General features: G+C 47.3%; 1 protein-coding gene and 1 pseudogene across 2 annotated transcripts in view; one reads left to right on the forward strand and one right to left on the reverse strand.

The window, feature by feature from the left end:
• Positions 1-25,109, forward strand: part of LOC308620770 (centrosomal protein of 78 kDa-like) — a 1,829,729-nt pseudogene that overhangs the window by 1,554,160 nt on the left and 250,460 nt on the right. The window lies entirely within an intron of this gene.
• LOC308620101 (uncharacterized protein) lies at positions 1,457-23,334 on the reverse strand (the record flags this gene model as incomplete). Its single annotated transcript, XM_081239430.1, has 8 exons — positions 1,457-1,652; positions 2,190-2,410; positions 2,835-2,930; positions 5,845-5,969; positions 17,233-17,488; positions 18,283-18,435; positions 22,344-22,612; positions 23,187-23,334. The coding sequence occupies 8 exons, from the start codon at positions 23,332-23,334 to the stop codon at positions 1,457-1,459; spliced, it is 1,464 nt and encodes a 487-aa protein (XP_081095556.1).

Genomic DNA, 25,109 nt, shown 5'->3' on the forward strand with positions numbered 1-25,109 from the left:
ATACCTGGCACCTGGCAGAACAATGAAAATCAGAAGCGCCGCCTTTAAAAACACTCGGGCTGTTCACTCAACTGATTGTGGTCATCATTGCAGGAGGCAGGGAAGTCAGATCATGATGCTGGACACCCTTAAGCTCAGTACAGTGCTGTGTGTCAATTATGTCTCAATAAAACTGGTAGAAAAAAGAGTTATCTGGATAGAAAAAACAAGATAAAATACACGAATTATCAAAAGTTAAAAAATACAGACGAGCTAGACTATGAGTCTCAGAAAGCACTGTTCACAACAGCCAGGACATGGAAGCAGCCTAAATGTCGATGGAGGAGTGGATAAAGAAGATGTGGTACAAATATACAGTGGAATACTACTCAACCATAAAAAAGAGTGAAGTAATGCCATTTGCAGCAACATGGATGGACCTAGAGACTATCATACTATGTGAAGTAGGTCAGACAAAGACAAATATCATATGATATCACTTATATGTGGAATCTAAAAAAAATGATACAAATGAGCTTATTTACAAAACAGAAAGAGACTCACAGACTTTGAAAACAAACTTATGATTACCAAGTGGAAATGTGGTGGGGAGGGATAAATTAGGATTTTGGGTTTAACATATACACACTATTATATATAATACATGTAATCAACAAGGCCCTACTGTATAGCACAGGGAACTCTACTCAATACTCTGTAATAACTTATATGGGAAAAGAATCTGAAAAAGAATAGATATATGTATATATATAACTGAATCACTTTGCTGTACACGTGAAACTAACACAACTCTGTAAAACAACTATACTCCAATATAAAATAAAAATTAAATAAAAAAAAAGAAAGTTAAAAAAAATAGAGGCAAGCTAGACTATGAGTCTCAGAGAGGTTAAGCTAACACATATATATGGAATCTAAAAAAAAAAAAAATAGAATGTTCTGATGAACCTAGGGGCAGCCAGGAATAAAGACACAGATGTAGAGAATGGACTTGAGGACATGGGGAGGGGGAAGGGTAAGATGGGACGAAGTGAGAGAGTGGCATGGACATATATACACTACCGAATGTAAAATAGATAGCTAGTGGGAAGCAGCTGCATAGCACAGGGAGATCAGCTCAGTGCTTTGCGACCACCTACAGGGGTGGGATAAGGAGGGTGGGAGGGAGACGCAAGAGGGAGGGATCTGAGGATATACGTATGCATATAGCTGATTCACATTGTTACACAGCAGAAATGAACACAACACTGTAAAGCAATTATACTCCAATAAAGATGTTAAAAAAAAAGCTGCCTTAAGTCACACAGTAAATGGCAGAACAAGAGTCTAAACCTAAGTCTGCCTAAAGCTAAAGCTATTCTGCCACCTTCCTTTGCAATGAGTGAATGCATTCTCTGCTGCCTGGATCCCACTGGGGCCTCAGTTGGCAGTTTCTAAAGGGAGCTGAGGGGCAGCCTCAGAGGCTCTGCTCCGAGCAGGGACCTCTCACCTTCTGCTGCCTGATCGCCCTGGTGACCCTCTTATCCTGGTGCAGCCACTCTTCCATGTGCGCCAGGGCCTCTTTCAGCAGCGCCTTTTCTTCGGCCTCTCTGGAGATGTCCTTCAGCTTTGCCACCTGTGACTGGTACATCTGAACCGACACTTTGCTCTGCCTGAGCACACAGGAGAGACAAAGTCTCTTTTCTCCTCAGCTTTCTCACTCACCACCAATGCTCCCGACCTGGGAGATCCTCAGAACACTTCCATATATGCCTGGCTTCGCGGTTTCCTTACAAGTGGGGGGACGGCTGAAGATGTGGGGACTAGAGGGCAGAATAAATAGCCCATTGGCTGTGGACGTGCAGCACGAAGGGGGCAACGGTTATGCTACCAGCCCCTCCCAATTTCCCAGAGAGGGTGGGGGAACGGATACCACTGAAAATAGGATGGAATTACGAAAAGCACACACATGGTGAAACATCAGACACATTTATAAAAGGTGCACCTTATTCCTTAACAGTAGGGTACTTTAACTGCTGCTTTCTTGCCCAGAGACTTGGGTCCATCAGGCCCTGAGTCACCATCCCGCCTGCCCCCCTCCACACCCAGGCCTCTGTCCTCTTGTCCTGGTCCCTACGGGTCTGCAGCTGCACCGAGGTTTAGCCTGGAGAACGGAGGCCTGGGCCTTTTGCCGGAGACATGGGCCACACATGAGCTGTTCAATGTCCTTCTCGTATCGTCTCAAAAGCTCTTCTCTTCTCTGCAGCTGGTTCTTCAGTAGGGTGATCTTATCAAACACCAGGTACAGGTCTGTTTGTCGAAGCTGGTAGACTCTCTCCCTCTCTTTTGGGGAGAGGTGTTTCATGGACACGTGACCTGACATACCTTTGATGTTCATCAAAGTCCCGAGGGTTTTGCTCATGTCCATGTACTACGAGAAAGCATTTCGCAGGTAAGAGGCCTGGCCCAAGACCGCTGGAGGCCACTTTGAGGAGGCAAACGTCTAATTCTGTTTCATTCATTTTCTGCAGTTGCAGAGATGAAACACATGCTTTGCAAATGAGTGCATTTGGGGCTTTTAGTACGACTTTCATTTTCCCCCGCATCCATTTACACTATGCCTTTTTGAGAATTGGGGGGAAGTGGGGAGGGGGAATGACAACAGACATAAACATTCATTCTTACTACCCAGTCTTGCAAGGAATTGGGCTCTGAAATTTCCAGCCCATGCTGGGATAGGAGATGGGTCTCGTGGAGCTACTGTAACAACTAAACATGTATGTGGAGTTGATGTTTAAACTATCTGCAGGGCACGCACGTTTGGACAGGACGGGACTGATGCTGGGTATACCTACCAGCTTTTCACTAAGATCTAAAGCGTCAGCCACATCCATTTTCCTTAACTTCTCAGAGACCATGATGGACCCTGGGCTGGAAAGGCCATTTTGAGGCTGAAATAAAAAAAAGAAGAAAAACTCTCTTGGCGTTCCGTTATGATTTTCTACATCCAGAAGAATAACCCAAAGAATAATGGAAGAACTGGAAAGATACTAAAGAATAATTTGAGAGAGTTAATTTTTTAACATCTTTATTGGAGTATAATTGCTTTACAATGGTGTGTTAGTGTCTGCTGTATCAAAAAGTGAATCAGCTATACGTATCCATATATCCCCACATCCCCTGCCTCTTGGGTCTCCCTCCCACCCTCCCTATCCCACCCCACTAGGTAGACACACAGCAACGACCTGCTCTCCCTGTGCGATGCAGCTGCTTCCCACTAGCTATCTATTTTACCTTTGGTAGCATGTGTGTGTATATATGTCCATGCCAAGAGAGTTGGTTTTAAATCCAGTCTGACTCTGTGAACTGCTTTCTTTATGACTGTGCTCCTACCCCTTCAGAGCACGACTGCCTTTGAAATGATGCATCACTTGTGCCGTTCTTTGGCCACCGTCTCGTCTGTCTTCCCTTTAGGCCAGTGGTTCTCAACCGGGGGTGACTCTGGCCACCCTACCCCCTCCAGGACATTTAGCAATGCCTGGACACATTTGTGGGTGTCATAATTGCTGCTGGCGTCTAGTGGGTAGAGGACAAGGATGCTGCTAAACACCCCACGATGCATAGGGCAGTCTCCCAAACAAAGAGTTACCTGGCTCAAAAAATCAGTACCGCTGATGTTGAGAAGACAAGCTCCAGAAAAATGGGGACCATGTGGCTTTTGCTCACTATCTCCGTCCTTGTGCCCAGCATGGCACCTGGCACCGAGTGGTGCATAGTGGGCATGTTTGTTGAATGAACGAATGAAGGTTAAGTGGAAAATAGCCTCCCTCCATTTTATTAAAGGAATCTCATTTCTGTGCAGCAGAAACCATACCCTCACAAAATTTGGCCCTACCTTCTCCTAGCTCTGGAACCTGGTGGGTGGGCATCCCTTCAGACCCTTTCCAGAGACAATGCAGATAGTGTTTGCAGCTGCATCTCCCTAAGACCCCAACCAGCCAGCTGGCTGCTGGAAGCCCAAATGACTGCATGGAATGGCCACCAGTCTGAATAGGTTACCCGATCTGAACGACTACAAATAACCATAATAAGCCTCCTTAAAAAATAAATTGGTTTTTAATGCTTGCCATGAGCACCTCTTAGCCCTAGCATTTGTTGGCACTACCCTGAAAACCTCTGAGATTAAAAACAAAACAACTAAAAAACTATAATGGCCCCCAAAGTGACTGTGATAGATAAGAGTGGACATATTTGTCTATGTATCTATGGAGATGAGAATAAAAGAGGGTATCTGAAGATAACAATAAACCGGGCAGATCTGCTGCAAAAAGAACCTGAGATGCTGCTCAGTGTCTTCAGCTACCCTGAGCTGCATCCTCTGTACCTCTCCAGACGCCCCCTCTTTTCCTGAGGGGAGGGTCACTAAGGAAGAGCCTGGGCTACAGGATCCAAGCACACAGTCCCCACCCGGTCTCTGCAGGCTAGCAGACACACCACCAGGGACACACCCCTGGTGTGTCTTCAATCATTATTCTGTGACCTTGGGTGAGGTACTTGACCTCCTGAAGCCTTAATTTTTCTTATCTGTTAAATGGGGACAATAATAGTAACTATGACACAAGGCTGCTACGATGGTTAAATGACATAAGGCATGGAGCCGGCTGAGCTCAACGCCTGGCACACAGTAAGCAGTTCACAGATGTCAGCTATTCTTTCTCCTCCTCTTTCATTTAATTACTCCAACCTTGGAGGATTGAGAGTTAGGAGGTTTCCTGCTCTGTGGTGTCAGTGGTGGGATGAGGGCTTGTTGCCAAGGAGAAGGTCTTGAAAGCAGGACCATCAGGACGTGAGATCCAGCTGAGCTCCCCACCTGGAGACGGTCCCTCTACTCCCAACCTCAGAGAAGGAAGGTTCGATTTTATCAGGAAGACCAACAAGTTTCTGAAGACTCACATCTCTAGACGTGTGAGCAAATGTCTAGAAAAATTGTAGGAGAAAATGCTGGTACAGAGAGGATGGCTTTATTATGTTTTCCAAAAGCTGGTTTAGACCAGCTGCCGAAGCAAGCCACGCTGGCCTGAGCTGTCCATTGTCATGTGTCAGTCAAACACCCGATCAAACATCCATTTAGGATACAGGGCACTTTCAACCTAACAATCAAATTACTTCTGAAAATCCTGGAAAACACAAACTATGCTCCCTAAGAAAGGAAGGTTTTCTTGGATAATACTCTTTAAATACTGTTTGACAATAATAACTATCATCTATTAAAGTGCTCGCTATGAGCTAGGCACTGGGATAAGCACTTTACATAATGATCTCCTTTAATTTTTCCATCATCATTTTACAGCTGGGAAATTGAAGTCCCAGAAAGGTTAGGAGGCTGCCCAAGGTCACAGAGCTTGCAGAGCTGGGATTAGGACACAGGTCTCTGATTCTAGAACTTGTGTCTTCTTAATCATCATGGCTCCCTTCTGCTGCCCTTTATGTGTTCATGTTTTTCAGTTTATAGCAAAAAGCAAATGTTAGGCAAGCTCATGACATACTGTTGTACATTAGCTTGTTGGATATTTTCTGCAGAATACAACATGTGATGTGAAAAGGAGGGCCCAGAGATTGACCTGGCCAGCATCAGTGCAATGCTATATCATGCTGTACATGATGGGAAGCCGCCTTTCTATTCAAACATTGGATCGCTGGTACGGCCAGGCACCGACCAGTCCATACAGGTGCCAGCCCATCAGGGAGGACCTGGCCTCGAACCAATGATGTATACAGTGGTGCCAGGGCACACGGCTCGTGTCTGTCCTCATGCCCACCCTCCCCACGTGTCAGTCAATGCAGAGACAAAGTTTCTTTGGTTACCGTTCCGATCTCTACTCTTGAAAAAGTTGGCAAGTCAGGTTTTACATCCAATATTTTCCGAACATTTTTTTCCATCCCGAGGGTCTTTAAGTCTAGAAATGATCCATCCATGTGGTCCTTGTGATCTATAAAAGAAATAATTTACACTCAAAAGAAAGGCTCAGGAAGAAGTTACTGCATGTAAAAATCACAGCTGCTATTTACTGGACACTTACCACAGGCCAGTACTAATTAGCTCACCATCCTCCCTTGGCAGGTGAGGCATCGAGGCCCAGAGAGGTGAAATGACTTGTCCAAGGCCACACAGCTCATATGAGGCTGCAGCCTCCCAGGGCGGGGGCACTGAGGGGGAACCTTCGGCCACAGGTGTGAGGATGGACTTGAACCCAGGCTTCTGTGTCCTAGCCCAGGGCTCCACCCAGCAGCAAGCTTGGTTTCTTGAAAGCCCTATTCCCTCTAAACAGGGTATTTATCCTGGGAAGTTCCCCAAGGTTGGTCCTTGCACAGCATCCGTCTATGAAATAGTCCCAGGGGAGGCGCCATCATTCACCTGGTGTGATCACTGCTTGGCTGAGGCCCCACTGGGCGTGGGCACGAGTGGGTGTGCAGAGTTGGAGGGGATGGCGTGTCAGAATGGAAGAGGTGGTTGGGTGAATGATGCCTCCCCCCCAAAGATGTCTGGGTCCTAATCCGTAGAGCCTATGAACATTACCTGACAGGGCAGAAGGACCTTTGCAGATGTGATGAAGGTAAGGATCTTGAGATGCGGGCTTATCCTGGATTAGCTGGGGGGACCCAACATAGGCGCATGGGTTCTTACAAGAAGCAGACACAGGGAGTCTGACTACAGACAGACAGAGACGGTGTTGTGACAGAAGCAGAGAGTTGAAGGTGCTCCTCTGCCGTGAGCCAAGGAAAGCGGGGAATTTTTATTTCCTCGCCTTTTCCAGTCTAGAGACTAGAAAAGGCAAGGAAACGGATTCTTTCCTAGAGCCTCCAGAAGGAAGCAGCCCCTTGCCTTTACCTTAGCGAAACTGATTTTGGACCTTTGGCCTCCAGAACTGTAAAAGAATAAATATGAGTTGTGTTAAGCCCCTAAGTTTGTGGTAATTTGTTAGAACAGCCATAGGAAACTAATATGGGGGGTGAAGGCAGGAGGTAGGATGAGAGGTGGGGAAATGCAGTGCATGTTCTGGAAGAGCTTAATTGGGTTAGAGCAGATGATGGGGGAGGGGAGGAGTAGAGGGAAGAGTCGGGATGGAAAGCTGAGCTCAGTTTGTGGCCAGCCTAGAACAGTAGCCTAAAGAGTATAAACTTGATTTAAACATCACTGAAATGTCACGAGTGTGACCTGTGTGCCCGGCCCTCTGCCAAGCAATCAACGCATCACCCCACTGTATTGTCCCACCATCGCCTCCTTTTACACACGAGGCGGTCGGGCTCTGAGACCTGTGGCTGCCTGACGCCACACAGCTGGCAAATGGCTGAGCCAGGGATTGGGATCACAGTGGTGTGACTCCAGGGTCTGAGTCACTGCTATTTCAGCTTCTGATGGAGCAGTGAGCTGGCTTAATGAAGGGTGATTTTTTTTTTTCAGAAAAATAACCGGGATGTATTAGAGACGAAGGAGCCAGCAGCATTTCTCAACTGCAGCATCTCGACGTGTTGGGCTGGACAGTCCTCGTTGTGGGAGCCGTCCTGGGCACCGTAGGACATTTAGCAGCATCCCTGGCCTCCACCTACTGGCTGCCAGGAGCATCACCCACCCAAGCTGTAATTATCAAAGATGAGAGGGTTTCAAGAAAGCAAACCGAGAGGGTTGGGTAGGCCAGAGAGAACATGGTGGTGGGAGGAAGCTGGGGCTTCAGTGCAGGGGGGCCACGTCAGTTGCCAAAGAGGCAAAGACAATGTGGGAAGTTGGTGGTGAGCACACAGGGTGTAATGCATTTCAAGGTCTTAGTGGGACAGGAGTACAAGCAGTAGAAAAGGAGCTAAAGAAGCAGTGGTCCCAGTGAAGATGCACCAGCTTGAAGCGCATGTTTGATGACGAAGGAGAAAGATGGAGTGGGAGGCTTTAGACGCTGAAGAAGGAGGTCGTGATTCAGGAGCTTGTGCACAAGGTGGTCTGGGAGGGAGAGAGAAGGGGAGACTCAGGGAGGGAAGAGCTGCATTTGGAAAGAGAACATAGTGAGGGAAGATGGAGGGAAAGGAGGAAAGGTGGGTGCGGAGAGAGACAGGAGGGGAGCTGAACCGGCTCGTGCCTGGGCCCTTGACCTCTGACAATGCCACTTGCTGAGAATTTCCAGCTTGGAAGAGTGAGAATAATAATATTATAATAATAGCTATTCAGTATTAACCACTTGCCGTGTGCCAGGCACCATGCCAGAAGTTTACCATGTGATATTTTCTGATCATTACAAACAGCCCAGCAAGGAAATGTGTTTGCATTTATAGGTGAGACACAGACGCCCAGCAAGGTTAAGCTATGGAGCTGGTAAGCAGTAGGATCAGAATTCAGACCTAGGTCTGTCATTCTCTTTTCAGAGAGACTAGAGGCTGGAGAGTGAAGGGCTGGGCTGGCTGATGTGAAGGGTGCATGAGGAGAGGGGCGCTGGGCGGATCCCGAGATGGCAGAGATGGGTGATGCAGACTTGGGCTGTTGGAAAGAGGGATTTTCTTCTCTGGGAGAAGAAGCAATTCTTGATTATAGTTCTGGTTACAAAAGTTACATATGCCTGTTACACAAATCCAAACAGGGCAGAAACCCATAAAGTGGAAAGTGTCCCCCCGCTGTATCCTCAGTGGCCGGCACACAGTAGGGCTGCAATAAATAGTTGTTGAACGACTGCGGGAAAGTCAAGGCTCACGCAGTCTCATCATGCTGGGATAATACTCTCAACACTTTTATGTCTTTTCCTCCAGATTTCTCCTGTGGTTGGATATTGGCATTTGAAAAAAAAAAAAAAGAAAAAAAAAGGGGAGAACACTGTGCATATTGTATTACAACTTTCTTTTTTTTCACATAAAAATACTGCGTATCTTGGATATCTGAGAAAGAGCGATTTTCTATGTATGCAGGGAATCCTTTTATTTGCAACAAAGTCTTGCAGAAATAGACACAATCAACTGAGCTTGCAAAGATCAATGTAAAAAGTCCTTTCTTTCCCTTATCAAAAGAAGCTGAGAAACCAGGCAGGAGGAGAGGGGAGCTGACTTTTAAGGTCCTCCTTAGATGTTTCCTGTCTTCCAGTGGGACCACACAGTAATCCTTCAGCAATCAGATTTTTTTTTTTTTAGGTCGCAGCTTTTTTATTTTTTAATTGAGATATAGTCAATGTAAAATATTGTATGTTTCAGGTGTACAACATAGTGATTCACAATTTTTAAAGGTTATATTCCATTTATAGTTATTATAAAATATTGGCTATGGGCTTCCCTGGTGGCGCAGTGGTTGAGAGTCTGCCTGCTAATGCAGGGGACACGGGTTCGGGCCCTGGTCTGGGAGGATCCCAAATGCCGCGGAGCGACTAGGACCGTGAGCCGCAACTACTGAGCCTGCGCTTCTGGAGCCTGTGTTCCGCAACGAGAGAGGCCGCGACAGTGAGAGGCCAGTGCACCACAATGAGGAGTGGTCCCCGCTTGCCACAACTAGAGAAAGCCCTCGCACAGAAACGAAGACCCAAGAGAGCCAAAAAAATAAATAAATAAACAAATGTGGGGTTTAAAAAAAAAAGAAAAGAATTAAAAAAAATTAGGAAAAACTGAAATTAAAAAAATATATATTGGCTATATTCCCTGTGCTGTAAAATATATCATTGTAGCTTATTTATTTTATACATAGTAGTTTGTACCTCTTTTTTTTAAATTGGAGTATAGCTGCTTTACGATGTTGTGTTAGTTTCAACTGTACAGCAACGTGAATCAGCTCTATGTATTCATATATCCCCTCTTTTTTGAATTTCCTTCCCATTCTGGTCACAAAAGGATGGAACGCTTCATGAATTTCCGTGTCATCCTTGCACAGGGGCCATGTTAATCTTCTCTGTATTGTTCCAATTTTATATATGTGCTGCTGAAGTGAGCACAGTAGTTTGTTCCTCTTATTTCCCTACCTCTAACTTGTCCCTCCCCCTTTCCCGCTCCCCACTGGTAACCACTAGTTTGTTTTCTATATCTGTGAGTCTATTTCTTTTTTTCTTATATTCACTAGTTTTATTTTTTAGATTCCACATAAAAGTCATATCATACAGTATTTGTCTTTCTCTGCCTGACTTATTTCACTAAGCATAGTACCCTCCAAGTCCATCCATGTTGCTGCAAATGGCAAAATTGCATTCTTTTTTATGGCTGTGTAGTATTCCACTGCATATATAGATATAGATATAGATATAGATATAGATATAGATATAGATATAGATATATCACATCTATTTTTGGGGGGTGGCCACACCATGTAGCTTGTGGGATCTTAGTTCCCCAACCAGGGACTGAACCTGGGCCGTAGCAGTGAAAGCGTCAACTCCTATCCACTGGACCGCCAGGGAATTCCCTACTGCATCTTCTTTATCCACTCATCTGTTGATGGGCACTTAGGTTGCTTTCATGTCTTGGCTATCGTATATAATGCTGCTATGAACATTGGGGTGCATGTATCTTTTTGAATTAGTGGTTTTCATTTTAGGGGAATAAATACCCAGGAGTGGAATTGCTGGATCATATGATAGTTCTATTTCTAGTGTTTTGAGAAACCTTCAAACTGTTTTCCGTAGTGGCCACACCAATTTACATTTCCACCAACAGTGTACAAGGGTTCCCTTTTCTCCATATCCTCGCCAACACTTGTTATTTGTGTTCTTTTTGGTGACGGCCATTCTGACAGGTGTTAGGTGATATCTTAACCAATCAGATCTTTAGTAGTGACCCCAATCTCCTGGGCTGCTCATGACATGATCCAACAATAGTTACTCAACCTGGATTTCCCTGAGGGATTTATTTCAGGATTTTACAGACCTAGCTCGTTACGTGCGTTTTATCCCTTAGGACAATATTTTAAAAGGCAGGTAGTATGGTGGTTCAGAGCAGGGGCTTTGAGGTCAGAGGGACCTGGATGGAGTCCCAGCTTTACCACTCGGCAGCTAGGAAATGCAGCCCATTGTCAAGAGCTGAGGAAGAAGGCCTGGGAAGAGAACTGAGTGCTCACGGCTAAGAAAATCTGACTAGCTGTCAAATAGAGATGCGGCAGGGGTCACAGGTAAAGGCACCTCGGCGTGAGTAAATCAAGCTGCCCTGCCTGTGCGCATACCCATCTGCTTGCCATCCACATTTAGTTCACATTCAATCAACAAGTATTCAAGGCTGATGCGGATGGCAGCTACCATTTACTAAGGCTTATGTGTGACCCCATGATTTGGGTACCAAGTCGTTTAATCCTCACAACTACCTGGTGAGATCTTAACCCCATTTTATAACCAAGTAAACAGAGGCACACAGAAGTCGAGACTTGCTCACACAATGAGTAAGCGCACACTTGAGAGTCACACCTTAGCAGCTGGTCTCCAAAGCCTGAACTCAGAATTATTTGCTCTAATGCAAATGGGGCTTTGCTGGGGCGAGGCCCGCGGTACGCATCAGACACCCTTCACTCCAGGGAATGAAACTCTCAGGTTTGTCTCTGTTCAAGTTAACGACAGAACCTGTCCTCTAGGAACTGGGCATGTACCTGGTACCCCTCTGGATCTTCGGAGGGCATGTGGGGTCACAGAAAAAGCACAAGTGCTAGGATCACAACAACCTCAGTTTGAGTCCTGACCCTACCATGTACCAGCTGTGTGACTTTGAGCAAGTTCCTTAATGTTATTGATACTCTGTTTCCTTACTTGCAAAATAAAGACGACAATAGTACCTGGCTCATTGGGCTGTTGGAAGATGAAAGTACACAGTACATGTACAACAACTAACACAGTGACAAGTACTGAGGAGGAATTAAACAAACCATGGTTCCTACCCTCCTCTTAGGAACTGTGAACACACAAGGCTCTTAGGACTGCTTGTGTATGGTGATGAGTGACTGGGGGATCCCCTGCTGGCCTCAGTAATGGGAAGTACCTTGAATCACTTATCATGGTGGTCTAACACATAAAAAGTTTTTGAGCCAGCTTCTTTTTTTTTTTTTTTTTTAGCGGTACGTGGGCCTCTCACTGTTGTGGCCTCTCCTGTTGCGGAGCACAGGCTCCGGACGCGCAGGCTCAGCAGCCATGGCTCACGGGCCCAGCCGCTCCGCGGCATGTGGGATCTTCCCGGACCGGGGCACGAACCCGTGTCCCCTGCATCAGCAGGCGGACTCTCAACCACTGCGCCACCAGGGAAGCCCCTGATGGCTTAATTTTGCAACCCATGTTTCTTTACGGTAATGTAAGACTAGATTTAGAGACAGAGGCTTCAGTGACTCCTAAAACCTGGGGAGGGGACAGTGCACACATTGCTTGGCCCTGCTATTACTAGGATAGAGATCATGACCTTTCCTTGTTTTAGTTCTGATTTTGAAGAACAGCTAGAACTGTGGGCCACATCTCTCTTGGTTTCACGCACACTCAGACTCTACCATGATTACAACAACAGTAATACAGTGGTTGGGGAGGGTCTGGGTTGCCGGGAGAAATGCAGCGCCCCTCTTCTCTATGCTATCTGTGAGGGGCAGGCACTTACAGAAAAGTAAATCTTGATTTTGCCTCTCTTTTTTTTCTTAAACCCCACATTTGTTTATTTATTTTTTTTTTTGGCTGTCTTGGGTCTTCGTTTCTGTGAGAGGGCTTCATCTAGTTGCAGCAAGCAGGGGCCACTCTTCATCGCGGTGCGCGGGCCTCTCACTATCGCAGCGTCTCTTGTTGTGGAGCACAGGCTCCAGACGCGCAGGCTCAGTAGTTGTGGCTCACGGGCCTAGCTGCTCCGCGGCATGTGGGATCCTCCCAGACCAGGGCTCGAACCCGTGTCCCCCGTATTAGCAGGCAGACTCCCAACCACTGTGCCACCAGGGAAGCCTTGCCTTTCTTTTTAAACACATTTAAAAGGAATTCGCACCACCTTCTGGATTGCCTTAGACATATCCTGGCTGGGGTTGTTTAATCACCGGAGTTGAAAATCACTCCTCTATTCTCATTCATTATTGCAAGAATGTCAAGGTTGTGCAGCCTCCCTGGAGAGCGCTTTGGCAAGAAGGATCAACGATAAATGTTGGAGTTTCCCAGGTGTGGCCCTGGGCTCTCCCTTCTCATTCAATACTTTCTTCCTAGTGATACCATTCACACGTATGGCTTTAATCACCATCCATCCATCCACCCATCCATCCATCCCATCTGACTAAGCACCCGCTATGTGGCACATGTTCTTCTGGGTTCCGGCGCCACATCACTGATATGGTTGGATATCCAGGGTGACAGCTGCGTCCTTGGCACCTCACTTTGGATGTCTACAGGCACCTCACACTCATCTTCCCTCTCAAACCCGGTCTTCCTGTGGCATTCCTTACTCTGGATTTTAGTGAAGGAACCACATCTGTACTTTTAACACAAGCCAGAAACCTGGAGATCTGTAGCCCCCTTTCTCTCCATCACTTCCCTTCTAGCCATATCTAACTCCATCACTGAGGCCTGTTGATTCATCTCTTAAATGCTCCTGGAATCTTCTCTCTTGCTCCATCCCCTCCATTGCCACAGTGAGGGCCACCATCGTGTCTTGTGACAGCCTCCTAACTGCTCTCCCGGGGTTCTGTCCTGGCCACCTTCCTGTACATTTTCCACTCGTGGCCAAGATGACTGTCTCCAAATGCAAGCCTGTTCCATCAGTTCCTTACTTAAAACCTTTCGTGGGCTTCTCTCTGCTCTCAGGTTAAAGCAGAGCTTCTTACCAGGGCTCTGCAAGCCCCCGGCCACAACATGATACAGCCCCTGTGGACCTCCTTCACCAGTCCCTGCCCTCCGCCTCCATTTCTTTAAGCCCCTTGAGTTCTCCATGCTTCCTTCGATCCCACCACGCTGCTCCCTCCACCCAGAATGCCCTCCCCTCCCCTCTTTGGCAAATAACTCCTATGCACCCTGCAGTTGCCCTGCCGTCCCTGACCAGGTCAGAGCCCTGCACTTCTTCAAAGCAACTGTCATGATTAAAGTTTTACATGTGAGTGATTTTTCAGTTAAGGCCCCACCCTATTCCTCCCTGAGACCCTAAGATCTACAAGCGCAGGGAGAGTGCCTGTTAGTTCCCCAATATTTTATAATGAAAGATTTCAAATGTACAGCGAACAGGGAGGAATTTTACAGCCAACATCCATATACCCCTTAACCTGGATTCTACCCGTTTCTGACCCCATTATATTTCCATCCTGCACTGTGCCTGGTATCTAGGAGGCCTGCGATAAATCTTTGTTGAATGAAAGTGGTTCATATCCTTCCACATCTAGGATGATAAAGATAAGATGAACAGGTATGTGTGAATAATATTTATGTCAGCCTCATCTATTAAGTGTGAAAAACTGGAAGCAACTTAAATGCCCATGATAGAGGACTGGCTAAATAAATTATGGTACATCCTTCAGAATGGGGTTCCTTGCCATCAGTGACAGCGATGATGTAGATCTGTGTGTATTGACATTGAAGGATGCTCCAGATGTACTGTTAGGAATGAAACTAAAGGAAATTGGGTATAATATGACATTATTCTTTTGTAAAGTTAAAAAATCAATACACGTGGATAGGTAGTGCCTATTTTATGTCAGGTACTATTCTAAGAACTTTACATATATCAATGCATTTTAATCCTCACAAAAATCCTACGGGGTGAGTATTCCCTATTATCCCCATTTTACAGGTAAAGAAACAGGCACAGAGAGGGGAAGTAACTTGCCTAGAATCACACAGCTCTTTCCATGGGAAAATGCCCTGGAAGTTCCACACAAAATATGATAGTAGTGACGATACCAAACGCTAGCGAGGATGTGAAGCAACAGGAACTCTCATTCATTGTTGGCGGGAACGCAAAACAGCCACTTTGGAAAAGAGTTTTGTGGTTTTCTTAAAAACTAAACGTACTCTACGGACTTCCCTGGTGGCCTAGTGGTTAAGAATCTGCCTGCCAATGCAAGGGACACAGGTTCAAGCCCTGGTCTGGGAAGATCTCGCATGTCGCAGAGCAACTAAGCCTGGGTGCCACAACTACTGAGCCTGTGCTCTAGAGCCTGTGAGCCACAACTACTGAGCCCGCGTGCCACAACTACTGAAGCCTGCGCACCTAGAGACCATGCAACGCAACAAGAGAAGCCATTGCAATGAGAAGCCCGTGCACCACAAGGAAGAGTAGCCCCCGCTTGCGGCAACTAGAGAAAGCCCGTGCGCAGCAATGAAGACCTAACGCAGCCAAAAATAAATAAAATAAAATAAATTAAAATTTAAAAAAACACCTAAATGTACTCTAACCACACAATTCAGCAACCGCGCCCTTGGTATTTACTCAAAGGAGTTGAAAACATGTCCACACAAAACTCTGCACGTGGACGTTTATGGCAGCTTTATTCATAACTGCCAAAACTTGGAAGCCACCAGGATGTCCTTCAGTAGGTGAATGGATAATGGAATATTATTGGGCACTTAAAAAGAAAAAAAGAGCTATCAAGCCATGAAAAGACTTGGAGGAAACGAAAATGCATATTACTAAATAAAAGAAACTAATCTGAAAAGTTGTATGATTCCAACTACATGATATCCTGGAAAAGGCAAAAACTATGGCGACGGTAAAAAAGATCTGTGGTTGCCAGGGGCTGCGCGGGGGCTGGGAGGGAGCACAGAGGATTTTCAGGGCAGTGAAACTATTCTTTTTTGGGGGGGGGATAGGTTCTTTTATTTGAAATAAAAATGTCCAGTTTTGAAAAGAAAAGAAGGTTTCTTAAAAACATAAGTCGTCAAACCACAGGTTTCCCCATGACGAGTTGAATTCCTGAACACTGCAGAGGGATTACTGGAGATGTTGATTACTTCAGGCACTAATAGGAAGGCACTGAAGAACAGCAGGGCCAGGCTTCAATCAGACAAATGTGCCCTGCCCTGGAGGAATTGCAGAGGCTGGCTTTGAAGTTGGCTTCTCCTTTGCTTCTTTTTATTTTGTTAAACTTGTAGCTTTACTTTCCTCAATTTCTAGAATATCAGTTTCTAGATATTTGGGTTTATGGGTTATCATCATTTTGCTTTATTACCACGCCCCTGATCTGTAACTTCACCCACCCCACTTCCCCTCTATGGACTCCACAGGTGGCTTTTAATGAATTCTCTGTCCTTTCTGTTACTGTGTAGTTACAGAGTGACCTGAGAAGTGAAACTCATAAATCGAGTTGACCTAATACCAGGACTTTGTGCACAGAATCCACCAATCTGCTCAGAGATGGCCTGATCTGAACCACATCCCCCACCATGCTCCCTGGCTTCTGCTTAGGGCAGTAGATTTGGGATCAAAGGCACCTTTAGGACTGGACCATCTTCCCGGTGGAGCATCGTGATTTATAGGGCCTCTGGGTCCTCCCCGGGGTGGGCCTCATTATTGGTGGACCTGCTGGTCTCAGGACTTAATGAAGCTCAGGTTGTTGATGTCTCATCGCAGAAAGAATTCAGTGAGAGACAAAGTGATAGGTAAGACGTGGACTTATTTAGAGAGAAACACACTCCACAGACAGAGCGTGGGCCATCTCAGAAGGCGAGAAAGGCCAGGGCAGTGAAACGATTCTGTATGATATTATAATGGTGGATACATGTCATCACACATTTGTCCAAGCCCAAACCCATAGGATGTACAACACCAAGAGTGACCCCTACACAGCACTGTAAATCAACTACACTCCAATAAAATTAAAATGAAAAAGAGTGAACCCTAATATAAACCATGGACTTTGGGGTGATTCGGATGGGTCAATGTAGGTTCATCAGTCCTGACAACTGTACCTCTCTGGTGCTGATGCTGATATATGGGGGAGGCTGTGTATGAGTGGGGACAGGGGGTACCTGGGAAATCTCTGTATCATCCTCTCAATTTTGCCATGAACATAAAACTGCTCTGAAAACCGTCTCTGCTCTCTCTATGTATATATAGGGTTACTTCTGAGAGAGAAGATTGAGCATAATTTCGATTTTTCCTGTTGACTCTGTCACGTCTCCTTTTTCTCCAGTAATCACGTCGCACTTGTGTACTTGTTTCCAGGAACACTGCTTCTCAAGTGGTGAAGCAAAGTGAAGTCTGGAGAAGGGAACACTTGGCCACATACCTAAGAAGCCTCCCTCAACAGATGTCCCATCGTGATCAGATTCAACGCAATATTTCAGTCATGTAACTATGTGAGAAAAGAGTTTCAATCACCTTTGTCGGAGCTGGAGAACTGGATCCCCACCTCGTGGAGGAGATGCTCCGTTTCCTCCAGCCAGGACAGTGACAGGCGCAAGATGTCCAGCGCCACCTTCTGGAGCCCTGAGACAGGTGGGCTGACCTGCAGGTGCTGCAGGAGGTCGACCTCCTTCTTCAGGTCATTGCTACAGCAAGACATTGTCATGCATGCCTGGAAAGAGATGAGGTCGTGAGGAGCCCGGGCACCATCGCCAGAAATACCACCTGATGGCTGTGACCCGCACAGAGCAGTGTTCTTGACGGGCCCGTGAAGCAGGCAGGGCCGTATGTTGGCCGCCCTGTGACGGCCCAGTTCTACTTCCCTTTTTTGGGGGGCGGAAGGAAGGAGGCAGCTTTTATTTCACGTGCACTCTAATTGGGACTCTGGATGGTCAAAGAGACCCTTTGTTTAGGTATAGGCAATTCCAAAGCCAAATTGCCAAGGACGATTTGGCTGAAAGGGGAAGCAAATTTGGTTACAGAATTCCTGCTGAGATCAACACACAAGCTGGTCATAAAGTGCGGTTTCCTGACTTGAAAGAGTGCTGACAAGCCAACATTTGCCCAGACTCCCCAGATAGCAGCTGCATATTTCCAGAGAAAGCAGAAGCAGCTGCCTGATGTGATAAGCTGGATCCCTGCGTGGGGGCCATGAAGTGGGGGCTCTGCCAGACCCTCTGGTCCAATAAGGGTAAGAGCAGCCTGCCACTGCTGGGACAGAAAAGAAAACTGCAAATAAAGAGCAGAATGTTTCTTTGGTTTCTCTGGAAATAACACGGGGCTGTTTTTTCTTTCCCCCGGGGTCTGGGGCCTCCCAAAGGCAGTACTTGGAGTGTGTCGGGCAGCTTCTCCTTGGCCACACCAAGTTCACCTGGGAGGCATTTCTGGAGGTCCTTTGTTTTCTGATCTCAAACAGATTTCTCCAACAAGAGAAAAGGTGGACTAAAAGCAGAGCTGGACAATTTCCTGAACAAGGAGCACAAAAATGAGACACAGGGGACATTTGAGGAATGGAGAAGGGGGCACCTGGCAACTGTCTAAGGATGTCTTCAGCTTCTTGGTGTTCTGGGTGATTTCCTCCTCTTTGCAGCTGCTGAGCTGGGTCTCCTTCTGCAGGGTCTGCTTTTTCTGCCAAACGTTGATATTGTCCTCTGTGACCCTGCTGCTCTTCTCTAGTAACTGGTGAGAAAAAGAAAAAGAAAAGATTTAAAATGCAGGGTGGGGCTTCCCTGGTGGCGCGGTGGTTGGGAGTCTGCCTGCCGATGCAGGGGATGCGGGTTCAAGCCCTGGTCGGGGAAGATCCCACATGCCGCGGAGCAACTGGGCCTGTGAGCCACAACTACTGAGCCTGCGCGTCTGGAGCCTGTGCTCCGCAACAAGAGAGGCCGCGATAGTGAGAGGCCCGCGCACCGCGATGAAGGGTGGCCCCTGCTCGCCGCAACTGGAGAAAGCCCTCGCACAGAAACGAAGACCCAACCCAGCAAAAATAAATAAATTAATTAATTAAAATGCAGGGTGGCTCTGGGGGGAGGGGACATGGAGGGCTTCAGCTTAAGCTCGGAGGAGGGAGGTCCTGGCGTGTTTTGGGGATGGCTCTGGAGGGTGGATATTGGCTCTGTCACCGGGGCATGTTTCCCAGGATCAGAGATGGTTTTTTAAGAGCCAAAGGCCTGTCATGTGGCCACGAGTGTGTTCTAGATTCTTCTGCATTCTGGGAGGGATTCATCACGCTGAGCCTGATGCTGTGGGCTCCTAAAAAGGAGGTCGTCTGAGTGCAGCCCGTGGTGTGATCTTGTGACCCGTGCGCTGACACCCAGGGTTGGAGAGGATAAACGGAAGGATAATAAGGCATCGTTACAGCCAGAGGCCCACCCTCACTGCCATCTGCCACTTCAGGAGGAACGAGCGAGCGAGGACGCACCGTCCATGCTGAGGCCGCCCCTTTCCTCGCGGGGCTAACGGAGGTTCACCGTGCGGGTCTGCCGACCAGACACAGTCCTGGGTGGTTTAATTTGATTTTCACAGAAACACTACAAGGGAGTTTAACTGGCTTTTACTTTAAAAGCCAGGAATTCCCAGAAAATCAAAACAAATCTTTATGGAGTAGCAACAGTGTGAAAATTATGTGCCACCAACAAAAAACAGGAACATATGCTCCCAGTATCTGGAGCCCCGGGTCCCTGAAGGAGAAAGTGGGGAAGAGAGACGAGCCTGCTGATTGGAGACGGGTTTGTCCTGGAACGGTTTCACGCGTCCGCAAGTGGCCTTGAGGACCTGACCTCTGAAAAGCTCCAGCTGCAGCACAAAGAAAGGGAAGGGGATGAGGTGAGTGGCGCAGCTGCAGCTGCAAGGCTGGGGGAGGCGCCTCCATCGCTGGGTCTGGGAGAAATCGTTGAGAAGGCTCTGCACGCCTTTAGTGGTCATTATGGGTAATTAACACCTTCACCTCTCACCGGAAGGGGCAGTGCCCACACAAGAGAGGGGGACAGCAGGTTTTAATGACTTTTCAGGTGTGCCCGCTTAACCTAGCCGACGCACACGGTCAGCACACACACGTCTCGGGCTCTCGGAAGAGCCACTTACTGCCAATTATCCAGTGGGAAGTCCAGGGCCAGGAGCGCTCTTCTGTAATTCCTACGTTGGCACCAGGATGTGAGATAAACATTGAGGCTGTCAGCCCAGGTAACTCGTGTCATCAGCAAGGGCGCCTGGGGAGAGAAGGAGGAGCTGCCTGCTGCCGTTTTGTGCCTTAGACCTTGTGTCCTGAAGACGACGTCTCCTGTATTCCTCTCCAGGTCCCCGGAGCCTGGTGCAGCCTGGCACACAGCAGGCACTCAATAAACGTTCATCGAATGCTTATAACAGAAACACCTGTCAAGTCAGATGTTCAAAGTCCTCTCCTTCAGTTCAGCCAGTTTTTTTTTTTTTTTTAAGTACCATTTGCTTTAATTTTTAGTGTAAAGAATATATAAAACACCAAAGAAATCTTTCAGAACACAACATAAAATTATTACCGCGTATAATACTGTTTTCAGTTAAATATTTTCATTGTAACCTATTAATTTTTACTCATTCAAGTATTGTAGTAAAGTTGAAATTTGCACCTTTTCTCAAGCATTACAGGTTTTTTTTTGCTGTTTTTTTTTTTTTTTTTTCTCTTTTTTTTTTTTTTAATTAGTTTCTGCTTTATAACAAAGTGAATCAGTCATACATATACATCTGTTCCCACATCCCTTCCCTCATGCATCTCCCTCCCTCCCACCCTCCCCATCCCACCCCTCCAGGCGGTCACAAAGCACCGAGCTGATCTCCCTGTGCTCTGCGGCTGCTTCCCACTATCTATCTACCTTACGTTTGGTAGTGTATATATGTCCATGCCTCTCTTTCGCTTTGTCACAGCTTACCCTTCCCCCTCCCCATATCCTCAAGTCCATTCTCAAGTAGGTCTGTGTCTTTATTCTCGTTTTGCCCCTAGGTTCTTCATGACATTTTTTTTTTAAATTCCGTATATATGTGTTAGCATACGGTATTTGTCTTTCTCTTTCTGACTAACTTCACTCTGTATGACAGACTCTAGGTCTATCCACCTCATTACAAATAGCTCAGTTTCGTTTCTTTTTATGGCTGAGTAATATTCCATTGTATATATGTGCCACATCTTCTTTATCCATTCATCCGATGATGGACACTTAGGTTGTTTCCAGCTCCGGGCTATTGTGAATAGAGCTGCAATGAACATTTTGGTACATGTCTCTTTTTGAATTATGGTTTTCTCAGGGTATATGCCCAGTAGTGGGATTGCTGGGTCATATGGTAGTTCTATTTGTAGTTTTTTAAGGAACCTCCATACCGTTCTCCATAGTGGCTGTACCAATTCACATTCCCACCAGCAGTGCAAGAGTGTTCCCTTTTCTCCACACCCTCTCCAGCATTTATTGTTTCTAGATTCCTTGATGATGGCCATTCTGACTGGTGTGAGATGATATCTCATTGTAGTTTTGATTTGCATTTCTCTAATGATTAATGATGTTGAGCATTCTTTCATGTGTTTGTTGGCAGTCTGTATATCTTCTTTGGAGAAATGCCTATTTAAGTCTTCTGCCCATTTTTGGATTGGGTTGTCTGTTTTTTTGCTATTGAGCTGCATGAGCTGTTTATAAATTTTGGAGATTAATCCTTTGTCAGTTGCTTCATTTGCAAATATTTTCTCCCATTCTGAGGGTTGTCTTTTGGTCTTCTTTATGGTTTCCTTTGCTGTGCAAAAGCTTTGAAGTTTCATTAGGTCCCATTTGTTTATCTTTGTTTTTATTTCCATTTCTCTAGGAGGTGGGTCCAAAAGGATCTTGCTGTGATTTATGTCATAGAGTGTTCTACCTATGTTTTCCTCTAAGAGTTTGATAGTTTCTGGCCTTACATTTAAGTCTTTAATCCATTTTGAGCTTATTTTTGTGTATGGTGTTAGGGAATGATCTAATCTCAAACTTTTACATGTCCCTGTCCAGTTTTCCCAGCACCACTTATTGAAGAGGCTGTCCTTTCTCCACTGTACATTCCTGCCTCCTTTATCAAAGATAAGTTGGCCATATGTGCGTGGGTTTATCTCTGGGCTTTCTATCCTGATCCACTGATCTATCTTTCTGTTTTTATGCCAGTACCAGACTGTCTTAATTACTGTAGCTTTGTAGTATAGTCTGAAGTCAGGGAGCCTGATTCCTCCAGCTCCGCAGCCAGTTTTTACTGAGTGCCTCCCTGATGCTGGTGTCTTCATATTATGGATGATGAAACAATGCAGTTAAATTAAATCAGGGCTTCTAGAATGACGAGTTCAAGATGCCCCAGGCTCATGAGACTTGAACGGCAAAGAAGCCCAAGATTCTCTGCAAATTTCCCAACGTGATGGCCCTTGGCCTGGGTTTTTGGCTCACTGGCAAAATGTGGTCATGAAAGGCTCTAAAACAGAGCCCTGAAGGACCACAAGGGCCACGGAATCAATGAGAACGTCAACAGGTCCTAAGACACAGGAGTCTGCTGCACACCAGGGAGCTCTGGGAAGCCAAGTAGAGGAATTGTGACTCTCCTAAGGTCACCTCTGCAGTCATCCTGCTGGAAGCCAGCTGGGTGATTGGAGGGACTCTGGGTCGTCTGCTGGTTTCATGGCCAAGGGAGGGTCCTAGCTCGCCCGAGGAAGAGGTTATGTAGAGGGCCCTGTGGGCAATGGCCCGCGTTATCACCAGAGGCGCCCTACAGGACTGCTTGGTGGGGGGTGGGGGTGGGGAGGGACAGGTCCTGCTGGACGGTGGGCTGAGTCCTGTGGTCACTGGCCTGGGGAAGGGCAGGACCTCAGGCCGGGAGCGGGCTGTGGAGACAAGGGGGTGAAGCAGGAAGGCCCAGGCAGCACAGAGAAGCCTTGTTCATCCTTTCTCTCTCGAGTCTAGACCTGGAGGAATCTCAGTGTCTCTGAGGGTCTTCCTGGATGACCCCTGGCCAGAGCCATGACCAGGCGCTCGGCAAGTGGCGCAGATCATGCCCTCAAGGCGGGTGTGCACAGTGGGTGCAGAGTGCCAGCAAGGTGAGGGGTAGCCCAGGTGCACGGAGGGAAGCCCAGGCTGGCGGGCTCTCTGCCTTGCTAAGGGGTCGGCACCCTGCAGGAGAAAGGACACCGGGGGTGATGGTGTGGAAGTTGGTTGAAGAGGCTTTCAAACCTGCCTGAGGGTCAGCATCGTCATTTAACTTGTGGTTGCCTCTGAAGTTCAGTGCGTGGGACAAATTCCGGTCACACTGATGGTTCAGGCTTGGATGCTACCAAACGCAAGGGCTTTGGGAGCTGAGCTGGGTGGGACGGAGGGCTCCTTTAAGGATCGTGGTTCTTAACCTTTTTTGGTGGTTTACAGATCCTTCTGAGCATCCAATGAGTGACCAGGTGGACTCACTCTCCCAGAAAAAGAAAAGCACAAACACATACACGCAAAACGTTCTTGGTCCCCCTGGAGCCGTGGCTGCCAGGAGAGGATGCCTTGTGGAGGGGGTCCAAGATGGGCTGCCCTCGGTGGGCTGTGTTCTGGAGGGCCAGTGCCCCATCTTGGGTTCTCGTTTGCTCTCCCTTAGCCTTTGGTGAAGGCTCGTTTGCATGTTCTGGCCCTCATGTCTGTGCCACGTGTCAGAGGAAGGGCCACTGGGCCATCTTGGGTCAGAGTCCTGGGAAATGGCCCACTCCCAACCCTGCCCACCTCCACCTGGCATAAGCTGTGGTATTCTGGGCTTTACTTTATTAAGAAAAGTGACAGGACTTCCCTGACGCTCCAGTGGTTAAGACTCCACGCACCACTGCAGGGGGCACGGGTTCCATCCCTGGTTGGGGAACTAAAATCCTGCAAGCCACGCGGTTCGGCCAAACAAAACAAACAAACAAACAAACAGAAATTTGGCATTTCCCTGGGGACACTGACTGTAGCATCTGTTTGGGGTCCCAGAGGAAGAAAGATCGCTGTAAATGTCAGGACAAAAAATGTGAAGGAGAAAGTGCTAGAAACACCACCGGGGTCAAGAGCTCAAACCCTTCCCAAGAGGGAACCGCACAGCTGGTTCACTGGCGTGGGCCATGAGCTGGGACTGGCTGCTTGGTCAGGGTCTCAGGCAACAGCAAACACTGAAGTGGGCAGCTTCCCAGAAGGAAAAGCCTCTTTAGTGAAATCCATGGGGACGCGGAAGCCACACAAAGCCCTGCCCCTGAGATAAGCGGGTGAACTAAGCCAGGCCGTCTTCCTCCTCATTCATCCCTGCCGGTCGCTTGGGTGCGGGATTCCGTGGAGAGCACGGGCCCGTGAAGGGGCTCTGCAGCACGCCTACCTGACCTACTGCCCTTTCCAAATTGGCTTTAATGAGGTTTTCTCTGTTCCTCATTTCTTGCAGCTGAAGCAATTTCCTTCTGGAATCCTCCCGAAGCTTCTCTTCCACCTGAAAGGATGATGAAAGTGTGGGCTTGCTGCTAATGTGATCATCATGCCCTCTGGGGAAACTCTTCTGGGGGGGTGCTAGTGGCCGTGGGGGAGTCCCTGAGGGGTAGGGACAGCTGCAGCCCAGCAGCAGGGGTCACAGGCATGCACAGGGTGGAGGCAAACTCACAGGGAGTTGCCCCCTACGGGAAAGGGCCGAGCTCTGCACCCGGGGCTCAACTATGTTCTACCGCACACTCCCATCCCAGCTCGGTCCCTAACAAGCCGTACGACACTCGGAAAGTTATTTCACTGCTCCGTGACTCAGTGTCCTCATCTGTCAATTGGGGATGATGATACTAGTATCACTGCATAGAGTTATTGTGGGGATTCAATGTTTGGCATAGTGCTTAAGGGCTCTGTGAGTGTGTTAAGTACTGTTGTAACCTAGGAAAGGTGGACGGGAATGTCCGCCATACAGTCTCGTTCTAATAACTCGTGATGGGTACTTGGAAATGTTATGATTGGGTTTATTATCATAACTGTTTGTCGTTACCACTTTGAACACACTCACTGGTGGTAACCTCTCTGGAGGCTTGCTAAAGCAATGTCTATTAAGAACTGCAGCCTGCCAAGGAAGGTATTTAAAGTGGAGAAGCTTGCCTACTTTTCCCCCCTTGCTTGGGTAACAGTCAACGCACGGTAAGCTTGGGCGTGCTCCACGCTACCCTTGGCTGGCCAGTGTAGACCTCGCAGCTGCTCAATTCTTGGATGTACCTGCTGAGCCCTGGGCCCTGGCACTAACAGGAAATGAGGCAAACTCTCATAAATAATGGAAAGTTTTTGTGCTGAAACAAATTCACAGGCTGTCTTTTTAGGGATCTGAAGAGGGGGATCACAGGGATGTAATAAAAGACCCAG

The sequence above is a fragment of the Mesoplodon bidens genome, assembly GCF_964165515.1.
Source record: "Mesoplodon bidens genome assembly, chromosome: 7".
In the NCBI taxonomy this organism is placed as follows: domain Eukaryota; kingdom Metazoa; phylum Chordata; class Mammalia; order Artiodactyla; family Ziphiidae; genus Mesoplodon; species Mesoplodon bidens.